At 31.3% G+C, this 16,052-nt stretch overlaps 1 protein-coding gene and 1 pseudogene across 1 annotated transcript; one reads left to right on the top strand and one right to left on the bottom strand.

Annotated features, from left to right (window-relative positions):
* The first annotated feature begins 9,991 nt into the window (after positions 1–9,991).
* On the top strand, positions 9,992–11,815 carry LOC121256528 (probable galacturonosyltransferase-like 9). The gene has a single exon (XM_041157369.1). The coding sequence runs from the start codon at positions 10,382–10,384 to the stop codon at positions 11,540–11,542; it is 1,161 nt and encodes a 386-aa protein (XP_041013303.1). The 5' UTR covers positions 9,992–10,381; the 3' UTR covers positions 11,543–11,815.
* A 132-nt stretch (positions 11,816–11,947) lies between these two features.
* Positions 11,948–13,198, bottom strand: LOC121256529 (annotated as a pseudogene).
* Positions 13,199–16,052: the final 2,854 nt, after the last annotated feature.

A 16,052-nucleotide genomic window follows, 5' to 3' on the forward strand; every position in this document is an offset into this window, starting at 1 on the left:
TTTTCTATATATTAATCATTTAAATTTTATACAACTATATCTTATATAGTTAGTTAAACTCAATAATATACTAGTTAAATAATATATTTATACTATAATATATAGACTAAATTGACTAATATATAATAATAGTTTAGTATATGACTATATGTAAATATCATACTATTACAAATTTATAATATTACTACCATGTTACATGTAAGTTGTAACACTAAATTACTAATGTATAAATATAATAACATGTAATACTAATGTATATATAATATACTATAAACACTAAGATGCATAATAACATCAACATGTAATACTAATGGATAAACACTAATCTATAAATTTAGAATAACATATAATACTAATGAATAATAACTAAAGTATTATTCATATAAATTTTATATAACAATATCTTGTATTAATTATATTTTTTGACTTAATAAATTCTCAACATATTCCTTTTGATAAATATATTAGTAATACTGATATACATTAGTATATTAATTAGATTTATGGTCTAATACTAATACTGTTAGTAATCCACTTTAACTAATACTAATATTTATACTAATACTATTATAGACTATAGTTATAACTTATAGTATTATACCTACATTAAATCACTGATTCACTATAACTTATACTAATATAGTTATGTTAAATCACTATAACTAAAACTAATGTAGTTATACTAATCATTATAACTATATATAGTATTAATATCACTATTAGTATAATATATAGTATTAATAATAACTAATACTAATATAACTATTAGCATAACTAATGTCACTACTAGTATAACTAATACTAATATTAATATACTAATACTATTAGTGTATTACTAATATTTATATATATTAATATATATATCAAGTATAAGAGATTAGAGATTTAATATATATAATATTAAATCACTAACATACTAATAGTATGATACTATAGTATTAGTAATTATACTATAAGATATAGTAATAGACTAATAGTATAATATATTAATACTATATTATATATAAAATAGTAATACTATATTTTAAATCTTCATTTCATATACGGTGCTTTTTTTTTTTAATATTCATATATAATAATATATATCATATATATAATATAATTAAAAATAGATTCATAGTAATTATAATAGTATACTATAGTAACTATACGGTGCTTTTTTTTTTAATCTTCATTTCGTATACGGTGCCTTTGTTTATTGTAGTGATTAGTTGGATGTGGATATGGAATCATGGACAATGGGAGTACATGTAAAAATATGACTTTCTTTTTATTTTTTGAATGTATGTTAGTATGTTACTTGTTTTATTTAGTTGTATTTTTTATTATAATCAAAAGTTTAATAAGTTTGGATTGTAATTTTGAGAAAATTGAAATTTGAAAAACTACAGTTTTTTTTTTAAAGTGGGTCAAATATGAAGTTAAAAAAAAATTTAAAAAAAAAGTCAAAAAATCCGACTCCGATCCGACAAGTCGGAGTCGGATCGGAGTCAGATTCTCTACATGTCGGAGTCGGAGTCGGAGTCGGAGGTCGGATTCGACCTCCGACAAAGTCGGAGTCGGAGTCGGAGTCGGAGGTTGGGCCCTCCGACTCTGAAACTATCGGTGCTCAGCCCTAGAGACAGAGACAGGCGGAGAGAGAGAGAGAGAGAGCGTAGTTATATTTTGATTACAACAAAAGGAAAATGAAAGAGTAGAAAGCATGGGAAATGCGTCCGGCGGTTGGTGATTTTTTCTCGATAAAATGTCTTTGATTGGTAAAAACAGTAACTCGCAAAGTATGACTTTACCTTTTGATTTGATTGTAGCTCATAGTCTCACCTAAAGGGTTTTAGATAGTCTAATGCAGCTGATTTAACAAAAAATTAGTCATATTTTTTGTTTTATATATACTTGCAAGGTGGTATGTGCAAGGCACGTATGCCCTAGCGCCCAATTGGAGAAATAAAAAATGCCTACTAAAATATAAGATTTTTTTTGCAGGAGTAGATAATAGTAACAATTCATTTAAAAAAGTGTTAAAATTAAGTCAAATCTTCTAAATTGAATACATCATTATCTCATTACAACATATATGAAAATTTGGGAAAATTTCATGAAAGTTAAGTTAGTAACGTTGAATTGATGACAAAAATAAAGATGAAAGCTCTTCAAAACAGATTATGAACAACACCTAATTAAAAATAAGAACAAACCTTTGTTAGTTTGTGGAAAATAATGAGCCCACTTAGAGCACTAGCATTGGACTCATCAAATGAGTCCAATCTTAAAAATTTGATGATTTTAGCTTTAAAATCTTGGTATTGAATTCACCATATACTCAAATGTCAAGCTTTTAGCTATAGTATATTCATATTCATCTTCAAATTTGAAGATTCACTATTCACACTCTATAACTATTATTTTATTTATTTAAATTATTATTTTCTAATTTTGAGCCACAATATATTTAAGTTAGGAAATAATAATTTAAATATCAAATTAAATTATTAATTAAAATATAATTAATGTAATTGTAAAATATGAAAAAAATAAATTAAAAATATTATTATTAACAAAATAATATTATATTATTATTTTGATGAATCCAATAACTAATCTAATGTGGAGTTATGGATAGAGATTTTTTAATTTATGAAAAATATATACTTTTTATTAAATTTTGAATATAAAAATGATGAATCTAATATTAATACTCTAAAATTGAACGATAACCCTCTGCCTCCCTTTTATATATGCAGCCCGACAACAAGGTTGTGTTGCAACGGTATGCCCCTTTCATAGATTTCAGAGCAAAGTTACTATTTGAAACGTGGATCAGAACAACATAAAGTAGGATTTAAAATAATGTGGAGTAGTGTTTACCTACTTTGCTATCTTTTCCTGAGTTCCTCTCATCTCCGAAATGAGCAAAGGCATTTTGATCAAAACTAAGGACACGCATAATCTGCAAATAAAACAAAAAAAACACTTGCTGATCATCAGGAAAAAAAAACTACCACTTTTTTAATTCATAAATATATATCAATTAACTGACCTTGAGTATGAGAGCAGCTGAAAGTAAAGACTCAGCTTCGGTTGTCAAATAGCGAGGAGCAACATTTACGTGGCCCAATAAAGAATGAAAAGAATGAAATATTCTCAAATCAGGAAAAGAAAGAAATATTTAAAAAAAAAAAAAAAACTCATAATAAACATTATAATTTTTACAAATTTTTATATAAAATATAATAAATAATTTAATTTTTTTAAATTTTAAAATAAAAATAATATTTTATTCAACTTTTAACTCTATTCAACCTATCTAAACCCTCCTAAATGATGTCATGACCAATATAAAAGGGCACTGCACTAAGTGATTCCGCGGTATGGTCAATAGTTTGTGAGAAGTTGAAGACAAAAACCCGCATTCCAAGACACGAAATCCTTAGTTCGACAGTTCTCAAAGACTTCCAGAGCCTCTGCCAATTCACCATGCCACATTTGACGTACTTATTGACCAAGTGATTACGGAGGAAAAGAGAAAAGGGGAGAGAAGAGACCCTTTGACGAACTTGGTATGAATTCCTCTTCCGTGATATATGAGTCAGATTTTTCGGCATATCTACGCAACAGAGTAGAGTAAATTTCTTCCTCGGTTGAGTTTTCAAAGCTGTCCAATGCAAAAAACTTCGACAACATCGAACAAAAGAAGGCAACCTTGTGCCTATAAAGAGAAGAGTTTGGACGGGGCATCTATGTCTAGACCTCATGCTCCCGCACGCTGGCATGGCCTGTTATAATGAAATGTAAAACTTGGAATTAATGGGAATATAAATTGTTCACTAACTGTGCCCATTCTGCATGAATAGTTAATAAATATCTGAATACTAGAAAGAACCTTTCACCTACCATTGCAAAGGCTGGCGGTAACGTAGAACGTGAACGAGCTTGGAAGCGCTGCCCATATCTTTATCTGTATCACAGTCTGCTGCATTATAATGAGGAGGAAAAAGCTCATATACCATTTCAAACTGATAAAAACTGTAATATCGATCTGTCCGTGACTTCCGCGGCGCGGAGGAGATCACAAACGGGGACAAAATGGGCATTTCATGAGAAAACGAGGGACATATTTGGAAAAAAATAGTGAACGAAAAATAACTGTTTCAGTTATTCGCACTTATTTAAGCAAGTAGATATATAGAAGGAGGAGAAATGTGAGGCGGACTCGGAGGCCTAATGCCAGACGTGGCCCACCCACCCATAACACAAGTAATTCCCATTTACACACAGGAAAGTGGAGAGGATGGGCCCATCGTAGGGCCTCCCAACTTGTCCCACCACTGCGCGGCGATATTTAAAAAGTCACATGTAAGACGACAAGCAACACCGTCGGTCGGTCCGTCCAACACTGCTGACACCATCTGGTTCCGTGCTTTGTTTTAGGCTTTTAGCGTATCTCCCTCAGCCTCAGAGCATCCAATGCCAAATGCCATTACCCACATTTGCACCGACACACACACACCCAACTACTCCCTCCAATACTTTCATTGTGCGCACCTGTTGTCGCTGGCTGCACAACTCTTTTATTTTTAATATCCTAAAAAAATCTATCTCCCCAAAAAATGCCAAATTACCTGGCCTCAACCCGCCACACGTGCACTAGTTTTAGTTCAAGGGTAGTGATTTTTTTATTATTTTTTTATTATTTATAGTGTATTTATTTTTTTATTATTTTTTTAAATATTTTTTTAACATATTTAATCATTAAAAAAATTAACATATATATAATTATACTAATAATTATTTTCTTAATTATTAAATAAAATTAAAAATTAAAAATTAAAAAAAAATTAAATATAAAAAAATAATAAATAAATAAATAACAAGAAATAACAATCCTATCATTTTCCTTAATTCAAACCCCTGATGCTCTAGAAAAATCATGGCCGTTGTCCTCTTCGCATGGACACTCGAACTAAAACAGACATTCTGAAAGGTCTTTGATTTTATATTGAAACTGGGTCAGTCATCGGTGAATATGAACGGCCAGGCTGTTTTTTGGAACCCGTATATACATGTCATGTCAGAGGGAGGGAATCCATTTTCAGAAGCCATTAGCTGTCTGGTTGGAACTTTAATTAGACTTGGGATGGGATTATATTACAATGACTGGATATTAATTGCTTTGCCAAACGGGGAGGCGTTGGAGAAGTAAAATCTCTCGCTTTTTCAGCCTTAAATTTATTGCAAGTTGGTTGGTGCACTTTATTTAAGTCCATCCAACTCCAATCCATTACTCTTTAATTATCTCAATACCTAACTCCATCTCATTTCCTCGTTTTTTTTTTTTTTTTTCAGAAGAAAACAAAAGGTTAACTACCAATTCAATGCTGCTTTTTTTATTTTTAAGATTGACGATGATAGATAGACCCATAGATGGATGCATGGTAACCGGTAGGAATGTAAATAGGATTCTTCGTATTTAACCGTATATGTGATCCATTTTTAAATAGAAAAATGATACTCTACCTCTTAAATTAGTCTCTTTAATTTAATTGTTTATATATATTTTTATATTTTTATTTAATAATTAAATAAATGACTATTAGTATATTAATTTTTTTTTATTTTTTAAAAATCTCTAAAGATATTTAAAATATATATATAATTTACACTAAAAACACACCAAGTGAGTAAATTTGGATGACATAGTAGCACTACACTTTAAATATGATATGATATTTTTTGGCTATAGGTTATGCAAGATCGCCCATTTTTTTTAAAAAAAAAATTGTGTAAACATATGATTTATAAGAAAAAATAATTTTTTAATAATAGACCTATTTTTTTTTTCAAATAAATGTATCTATCATTACTTTTTAAATATTATTATTTTTTAAATAAGTTTGAATAATCGTGGATTTGGTAATAACTCACATATTTAATGAGATTATACGTCGTTTGAGTTTAGTTTTTTCTCTTTTTCATTTCACCTATTTCCCACTATTCTATCGCACCACCTCTTGTGTTGATGGTCATAATGGCCAGACTAATAATGGAGACAACTATTTGTTTTATCATTGATTCTCTTTTATTCAAAGGTTTATTAACGTGTGTAATTACTTGTCAATCTATAGTTTGTTGCTCAAATAAGACGACTGTCGTTTGTTTCAAATGGTTGAGGCAAAATGTAGAGTAGACTTTCAGTATCATATTAAATTGAAAAATTTTATTCTCAACCCCATGTAGAGGATATTTAATAAATTTTTTGTATGACATAATTATAAATTATAAATATTATAAATAAAATCTTACGATTTAAGTGATGTTAATTATGTGCTCCACACACAGATTTGAAAATGAAATAACTCTATTAAATTATCACTTGTCTAAAAAATATGAAAATAGATATTTTTAAATTAAGTACATAACATTATATTATTGAGAATGCAATTATTTAAAAGCCGTTTAGATTCATAGATGAGTTGAGATGAATTGAGACGGTTTTAGATGAGTTGAATAAAATATTATTAGAATATTAATTTTTAATATTATTATTATTATTTTGAGATTTAAAAAAATTGAATTATTTATTATATTTTATGTAAAAATTTAAAAAAAATTATAATAATAATATAAGATAAATTGAAATGAATTTTTAATCTAAACCGGATTAAGAGTCTTTATAGTTCACATTATATATAAATATATATATATATTTATATATAGTAATCTATGATTATCATCTGTCGGTTCATGTTGAACCCTCTGTTCCAAGCATGGAATAACTAACAACCTTATATTTTATTTTATTTTATTTTTATAGTCCAGCACCACCTTTTGCTAATACACGTGTAAAGCAACACAGGTCAGGTTTCTTAGAAGGGTCATGCTAGTTATAAGTGTTTTGGTTCTTTTATTTTAAATATTTTTTAAATAATTGTAATTATCAAGAAAAAAAATATAAAAAATACAAAATTTTATTAATAATCACTTCTTTAATCATTAAATAAAAAAATAAATTAAAATATATAAACAATAAAACTGAACGGTAAATTTGAAAAGTTCTACTAACATTTTCCTTATTAAAGTAAAAGTGGAGAGAAACAAATAATTGAAACAATCAACGATTCTAATCGAAATAATTCCAATAGCTTAGAGCTGCTGCTGCTGTTCGTTTGTTTGTTGGATGGATGGAGACGGAAAGCCTACTTCATCGACCATTACACGAAACCATATTTTGATTATTTCATGTCTTCTTATCTTTTGACGCACTCAACCCACGCCATGACTTCTTCTCAGGTCAACAAAAACTAGAATATTAAAAACAAATATATGTTATTTTAAACTGATTTAGCACAAAAATTTAAATACGTTTAAACAAATTCGACGTATATGGTATATGAAACTGTGATTATTAAAGTAAGTAACGGTAAATCTTATCAAATATTTTGTGTTGTTGAAGAGATCAAGAAAGAGACTGTTCAGCTAACATGTATGTATATATAGTAAGATGTACACGGATCAAGATTTTTTTATAATTTCTTTATTTAAATATTTTTCATTTCAGATAAATATAGATTGGATTTACCTATGTTTGGGTAACACCAAATTATTTTTATTCAATTTTTTCTGTTTTATTTCTTGAAATCGAATTTCAAACAAATTATCACAATTTTCAAAGGATTATTATTTAGCCTTATGATTTTGTCTCTTCGTTTTGACTATTCGTGTATTTTATTTATTTATTTATATTTTTAATAGTTAAGAAAATGACTATTAATAAATTGATATTTTTAAAAAAAATTATTTAAAAATATTTAAAAGAAAAAAAAGAAGTATAAATACACTGGTGGTATCTTTGAGAGGGCAATATTATGTGGCTGAGGAACATTCTCAAATATTTTCAAATATTCTTGGTATCTAAACGTTTGTTTTATACTATTCACAATTCATATTAAAAGAGTTATTTCATTCACGTAAGTATATTATTTACATCACATCATTTTAATGATGACAATGATAAGATTTAATTTGTAATATTTAAATTTTAAAATTTATTTTTTAAATTAGATTATATTATATAAGTATTTTATTAAAAGTATTCTGTACACAAACATGTATTAAAATAAATTTTTTCATATTAAATATTATGAATTTTATTTGTGATGCATATTTTAAAGTAAAAAAACTACAAATGATTTGAATAGGAAAATATTTATTTTTAATTAGAAAATAATTTATTTAAGTCTAAAACGTAAAAGTGTAAATTTAAATTGAGAGATGAGTTAAGATGATTTTAGATAAATTAAATAAAATATTTTTAGAATATTTTTTTTAATATTATTACTGTTTTAAAATTTTAAAAAATTAAATGATTTATTATATTTTGTATAAGAATTTGATAAAGTTATAATAATGAGATGAGATGAGTTTTCAATCTAAATTAAGGCTTAAAAAGATGTAAAAAAAGAGAATTTTACTATTTATAAGCCTTATACATCACACACAATATTTTTTTTATTTTTTTATTTGTTAAGATTTTTTTTTATTTATTCTTTTTAAAATAATTAAATTTTTTTATTTCTTATTCATAGGGTAAGAGAAAAAATTAAAAAAAAAAGTGACGTGTAAAGTTTATAAATAGAATTGTTTTTTTTTTTAAAAATACATTTTGTGGCGAGTCCAATTTCGTACACGCTGGCAGATCACGCGGGACGAGGACTCAGTGGCAATGTTGGAGGAGAGGGAAGGTCAGAGCAGAGAGACTGACGGGAGATGTCAACGTCATCAATGGAAAACAGAGAAATAGCATCCATCACAGCTGGCTTCATTGGACACGCAGCTGGATTTTCATTATTGGTGGCAAAGAATATTATTACTTTCTTCCCAATTAAAGTGCTGAGCTGTTCCACACTTTTTTTTACTTTCTTTTCATGCATTCACCCCCTTCTCCTGCTGCCACTTCATTACCCCCTGTCTCGCCTACTGTTTCTGTCTAATTTCCTACATCAAATATTTATATTAATTTCTGTCCTTATTAAAATCTACAAATAAGGTGAGAAAACTCATAAAATTAAATATATAATTTTTTTAATTACTTTTTTGAAATAAATGAATTAATCGAAGCATCGCCGAATCCTGGAGCAATGCCATAATCGTAGTCGATTAAATCCATGCCTTAATATTCCTTGTCATTGACAAACTTTCCAAAATTTTTCTCTGTCCAGTTGTCTCTAGACTCTCTACAACCCGTGCTCTTCTCCCTCCCGGTTTCCACTGCTCATTTCACAAACTGATTTTTTAATTTATTTCATTTAATTATTTTAATTTTTTCAAATTATTTTATAAGATAAAATAAAAAATTTATTTTTTTCAAATTTTAAAATAAAAATAATATTAAAAAATATATTTTAATAATATTTTATTTAATTTTTTTTTATCTCATCTTATTTATGAAAACAAATAAGATTCTAATCGCCCCATCCAATTAAGCGACCCGGGATAGTGAAAACAATATATTTATTTTTTCTGCTTATGAAAGAATTATTTTCAAACTATATATAAATTTTTGGGTGTGGACACAATCATTGTGCCTTGTAATTCGACCCATCACCTTGGATTTGTAGCTATTAAATTACAAAGCCCGTGATGGAATACAAACAGAACGAAAAAAGTCATTAAATTTAAAAAAAAAATGTGAAAAAATATATTTTGATAGAATGGATGACAATAATTTAAGAAAATTAAAAGATTTTGGTTGGATATTGGGTATTTCTCATATATAAATTATAAAATATGTAGATAAATTTATTCACCACCTTAATTAAAAGAAGAAATAAGAATAAGTTTATCTTTTTTAAGTGCTATCACTTATGTCCAACAATGCTGACAAATTTTTGTCAAAAAAAAAAAAAAACAATACTAACAAATTATAAAATAAAAGAAAATAAGAAAATGAATCCAAGGAAAAAACAATAGAAAACATGGACATGGACCGTAAGTAAAAATACCATACAAATGGCCTATAAATCTCTTTCATAAAACAGTCACTTCTGTCTCTCTCTCTCTCTCTCTCTCTCAGAGAAAGGGAAAACCGCGTTTGTTTGAAACGCATCAAGAAGAAGAAGAAGAAGAAAGAAAGCTTACCAAGGCGTGTCGAGCTTTTCTTTGATCTTTCTCTCGCCATTATTATTTCAGAGGCATATTCCCATTTGGCATTGACCCGCCTTTGCCGTTCCAATCTCCAGAACCGTCTCTTTCTTTTCTCTTCCACTCAGATTCAAGATCTAGCCCTCCCGTGTACTTCGTTTTCAAGAACTCCCAGCCTAGTAAATCTGCAAAAGATAGCCCATTTCTTCTCCTTGTTTTTTTCTCAATCCAGCTGAAGAGATAAATGATTCCTTCCCGACAAAGCGCCGACGTTTTGCTCATCCTACTTTCGCTTCTCTTGCCGTCGTTTTGTCTGGGTATCAGGTCATTTCCGACTCGGGTGGTGGACGCTGTGAATGGGTTGGGACTGGGGCCCGACGGTCTGTCCCGCTTCGCGGAAGCGCCGGACTACCGTAACGGAGCAGAGTGCCCCGTGTCGAGCAACAGGGAATACGACTTGTCGTGCGACACATCTCTCGTCCATATCGCGATGACTTTGGATTCGAAGTATCTACGTGGCTCCATGGCGGCAGTGCACTCGGTTTTGAGACACGCTTCGTGCCCGGAGCATGTTTTCTTCCACTTCATCTCGGCCGAGTTCGACCCTGTGAGCCCCCTCGTCCTGAACCAACTCGTCCGATCAACGTTCCCTTCCCTTAATTTCAAGGTCTACATATTCCGCGAGGACACGGTGATCAACCTCATCTCCTCGTCGATTCGCCAAGCCCTCGAGAATCCGTTGAATTACGCCAGGAGCTACCTGGGTGACATTCTCGATCGCTGCGTCGAACGGGTCATTTACCTGGACTCGGACGTGGTCGTGGTCGACGACATTCGCAAGCTTTGGGACATCCCACTCTCCGGGTCCCGGGTCATCGGCGCGCCCGAGTACTGCCACACCAACTTCACCAAGTACTTCACCGACTCTTTCTGGTCCGACCCAGTCCTCTCCCGGGTCTTCGGCTCCAGAAACCCGTGCTATTTCAACACGGGCGTGATGGTCATGGACCTCGTGAGGTGGAGGGAGGGTAATTACAGGAAGAGAATCGAGAATTGGATGGAGTTGCAGAGGAAGAGGAGGATCTATGATCTGGGTTCTCTCCCACCGTTCTTGCTAGTATTTGCCGGGAACGTAGAACCCATTGATCACAGGTGGAACCAGCACGGCCTCGGCGGTGACAATGTTAGGGGCAGCTGTAGGTCGTTGCACCCTGGTCCGGTCAGCTTGCTGCACTGGAGTGGGAAAGGGAAGCCCTGGGTTCGACTAGATGCCAAAAAGCCCTGTACTCTCGATCATCTTTGGGAGCCATACGATCTTTACAGAGCAGAGGATCACACCGTGGGTTCTTCATCTCCGTCGTCGTCGTCTTCGCCGTTACCTGGGTACTGGGGTTATTTCTTATGACGATTCTTTGGTACATTGTTTGGTTATTATTTTTGATAGATGTGTACAGATTGATGGGCCTGTTTCTTTCTTTTCTTAGTTTTTATCTTATTTATTTCTCGATTTCATTCTTGTGTTTACCTTTGAGATTTCGATTCCCATTGTTTGGGTTCCAAATTCTTTGGAACAGTTTTGGCATTTCCATTTCTTTGTATGTAAATTGTAGTAGGAATTTTGGAAGCATTTTGTGGGTGGGAGGACACGAAACAACAGAGTTGTTCTTTGTTCTTTTCATTATAGTTTCCCAATTTCTTTTTTTAATATAAGCACAATTTTATTTTTGTGTTATAATTTTCGTTTTGGCAAATGATAATAGAGTTACTGAACACAAAATAAAGGATAAGTTTGGTTCTCGCAAATTCTCTCCAAATTCGAACCTCATCGCGTAGAGCCGTATTATTTGATGCATGCAATCAAAACATTTCATTACAATCCAAAATATAACTGCAATGGTAAATATCTATACAAATAGAACTAAACCTCCCTCCTTTCCTGTGTAATGCATAAAAGATGGTTGAAGCAAAATTAGGCAGTGGGAATGACTTTCTTGACGATGCCCTGACTGATCAAGGCCTTAATCGTTTCCTCTTTCTGCTGCTCCAAACTGATCAAGGCCTCTTGCAACTCCGCCTCCACTTTCTTCCTGCCCTCGGCCAGCTTCTCCTCCAGCTCTTCTTGCGTCTCCTCCTTCATCTTGTTGAGGGCGGCGGATATCTCAGCCCTGGCAGCCTTCATGATGGCTGCGGCCTGCTCCTCCAACTGCTTCACCTCCCCTGAGGTGTCCTTCACGCTGTTCAGCTTTTCCCGAATGGCGACGTCTCTTTCATCCATGAAGTTGCCAAGAGGAGTGAAGTAGAGGTTGTCAAGAGCGAACCGTAGGAACAAGAACTCGGCCATGATGATGGGGAGAGTGAGGTTGAAGTCGAAGAGAGCAGCTTTTTCAATCTCAACGGCGAAGGAAGGAGGGGCAAGGGCGAGGTTGGCGGCCATGAGGGAGAGGGACGTGAGAGGGTAAGGAATTGGCAGGGCTTAATTGTGAGTTTGGGGAGTGGGGATTGGGAAATGAAGAGTTTGGGTTTGGTTGTGGTGGTGGAGGAGGAGAGGGAGGTAGAGGCCGTGAAGAGGGGTTTGGAGGAGGGCCAGAGGCCTTGATCATGTTGGCCATGGCTGCTGCTGCTGACGACTGTGGCTGTGGTGGTTGATGGAGTCTTATTGATTATGGAAAATGTGTAAGGTTTGTTAGATTGTGAGGAGACTGAGAAATGCTATCACATTCTTCGCCACACAGCTCGCCGTCCCCATTTTAATTTTTCTTCTGGCCTGACAAAGAACAAGTTTGAGAATAGATTTTTTTCATGATATTATTGACTATTTGTGGGCTGTGTTTTGTGCGATTTACTTGGGGGAAAAAGAAGAAGAAAGAAACAAAGATGGTTCCAGCACTTTTATGGGGTTATGATTGAATTGATCACAAATTCACAGTGCTTCAGAGCTAAAGATGATAAAGTTGAGAGAGTAAGACACAGACGAAGCAATTTTAATTGCTATACATTATTTAGATACAAGTACAGGGAAAAGTGGGGTTCACGGGGCCTTTGTCGTGGCTGAGAAAGCTGCCTCAGCTTTGTCACGGCGCCCCCCCCCCCCCCCCCCCCCCCCCCCCCCCCCCCCCCCCCCCCCCCCCCCCCCCCCCCCTTCAACTATTTCCAACCACAGGATACCCGGGCATTTATATTATACTTTGTGCCAGCTTTCTTTGTTTTCTCGGCAAAGTGTGTTTAATACCTGTGGACTTTTTGAGGTGTGAATTTGGGACTAGTCAATATCTGTCTTTATTTATTTATTTATTTTAATTTTTTTTTTCATACCTTTTCAACCCCCAAGTGGCATTGCATTATATATATATATATATATATATATATAAATAAAAGAGTATTTGCTTCATCAAAGTCATCTTTAAAATTTAAAAAAAAGTATATATTTTTCATAAATCTAAAATCTCTCTAACCATAATCCTAATCCAATATTGGATTAATCAAAATAATAATATAATATTATTTTTTAAAATAATAAGTTTTTTTAATTTTTTTTTTCATATTTTGCAATTAAACTAATTATATGTTAATTAATAATAATATTTCTTCCTTCACATATTTCAAAATTGAACATAAAAATGAAAGTAAAAGGGTATTTGGGGGAAGTGAAAACCATGGAAAACGAAACCTAAAAGCAAAGTAATTGAGGTAATTTTTACAATAAAATTACTTTTAAAGATGAAGAGTATATCTTCCAATTTGAAAATATATTTAAAATTATTGTAGCTCATAGTTCAAGCTTTTATTTTTTGAAGAAGTTAATGTAGATCATTTTATCTACATTTTTTCAAATTTTGAAGATGCATTAGTTTTTGAAGAATGCCATGAAAATGCTACTTACCCTCAATGTTATTGTTCAAAATTACCGCTCGAATATTTTAATTTTTTTATTTTATTTTAGTTAGTGATTATTAGTAAAATTTTAGAATTTTTTTAATTTTTTCTTAATAGTTAAGGATGTTAAAAAATATTTATAAAAAATCATAAAAAAAAAAACTACACATTTGTGCTAACGGTATGCCGAACGGTAAGTGCTAGGCGGCCAGTTAGCACCACCTATATATATATATATATATATATATATATATATTATATATAAAGTAACGTTAGGTACAAGCATCAAATAGAAAAATCTCATACAAGCGAATCCTACTAATAAAAAATAATTTTTTTACACTTTTTAGATGAGATCTACTTTTTTATAAGGACTTGTATGTCATTTTTTTATTTGAAACTTATACAAATCATTTCAATATATATATATATATATATATATATGAGTTTTTCTACTCCTTACATCACACACTTTCGATGTGAATCTTTAGTTTTTATTTTTTTTTTCTCAACAATATATAGTTGTAGGACTGTTAGATTAAAAGTTTTCTAAAAAAAAACACGAGTAGCAGTGGAGATGCTACACAACCCCCATTGGAGAAGTTAAAAAAAAAAAAAAAAAAAAAAAAAAGGCGTTTCTAATTTTAAATCTAGATTTCTGGGCATGGCCAAGAGCAATAGAGACAAGTTAGTTAAATGTAGTAATGAAAGAAGAGTTTTATTATGTATAAATAAGTTTACATATTAATATTATTATTTTTATATTTTAAATTTAAATTAATATTATTTTTAATAAAATTTATTTTTTAATCAATTATATTAAATAAATATGTGTATTAATACACAGTTTCGCTTACAGTTTGATTTTTTTAAAATGAAAATGGTTGGAGGTCGTGTCTTGGGGAACTGTTGTGGGTTGGATGAGTATATCCACTTGCCCGTGTCTCTACGTTTAGTGGCAGCGTGGCACGCGCATTGAACATCCGAGTGAGGCAAGAACAATACGACGAGTGGCTGAGTTTATCTTTCACCTACTACTCCCTTCTAATAATAATAATAATAATATTATATTCTTAAATTATAGTGTGTAGAACTATGTTATATATCATTTAAATTATAGCATTTAATTTATAAAATTTAATTTTAATTTTTTTAAAATCAAATTAAATCATATAAATATTTTAATAAATATATTATTAATACCGACTTATAAATATAATTTTTTTTTAAAAAAAAACCCTCTTCTTATTTTTATTTTTTAAAAATATATTACTCCTGCTAGTGATTTCTAGACATGTAGTGGACTGGACATGATGGCAGCCTTAATATTTCAGTATTTCCTCCGGTTCAGTAGTTGAATTTTAACTGTGCAGGCCGATAAACAGATTTTCATTTTCCTTCTACTTTGAATACAAACATATTTTAATCATTAGTGTAAAAATTCGAAACCACTTTCATTAATAATAAAGATTGAGAAAAATATCATATGCTTTAAATGGCCACAAAAAAAACTTTCATCGGTTCAATCATTTGTCATTCTAAACGGGTTTTCAATGAGTCCCACTATTCTACCAAACACAAACACAAAAATATTCGCACAACATTTCATAGTTCTATATAATACCTTTTAACGGGACGGAACTAGAAAATCTAGTTTGGGGGCTAAATTAAGAATAAATAATTTTGAGAGGTTAAATACTAATTTTTATATAGTCTATTTTATAAAAATACATTCTAAAACTTAATTTTTTTAAAATTTCGAGAGCCCAAGCTTTTAAGGTAGTTCCCTGTCCCTTAACATCTTTACAGATGTCAAGCAATACAATTGGATTGAGTTTTATTAATTCGTCACATGGGATGGGATCTGTTCGTCTTGCCAAAAACAATTGACAAATAGTCATCGGGTCCCATGCCCAACATTCATTTGGGTCACATGCCCAATGTTTCATTGGACCAAAATAACTGGAAATCAGTGAATTCATCATGATCAAGGGAGCAAGATCCGCAGTTGAGAATAGGATCTACCAGAAAATGTGTCAAAG

This window comes from Juglans microcarpa x Juglans regia, chromosome 3D (genome assembly GCF_004785595.1).
Source record: "Juglans microcarpa x Juglans regia isolate MS1-56 chromosome 3D, Jm3101_v1.0, whole genome shotgun sequence".
NCBI lineage: Eukaryota > Viridiplantae > Streptophyta > Magnoliopsida > Fagales > Juglandaceae > Juglans > Juglans microcarpa x Juglans regia.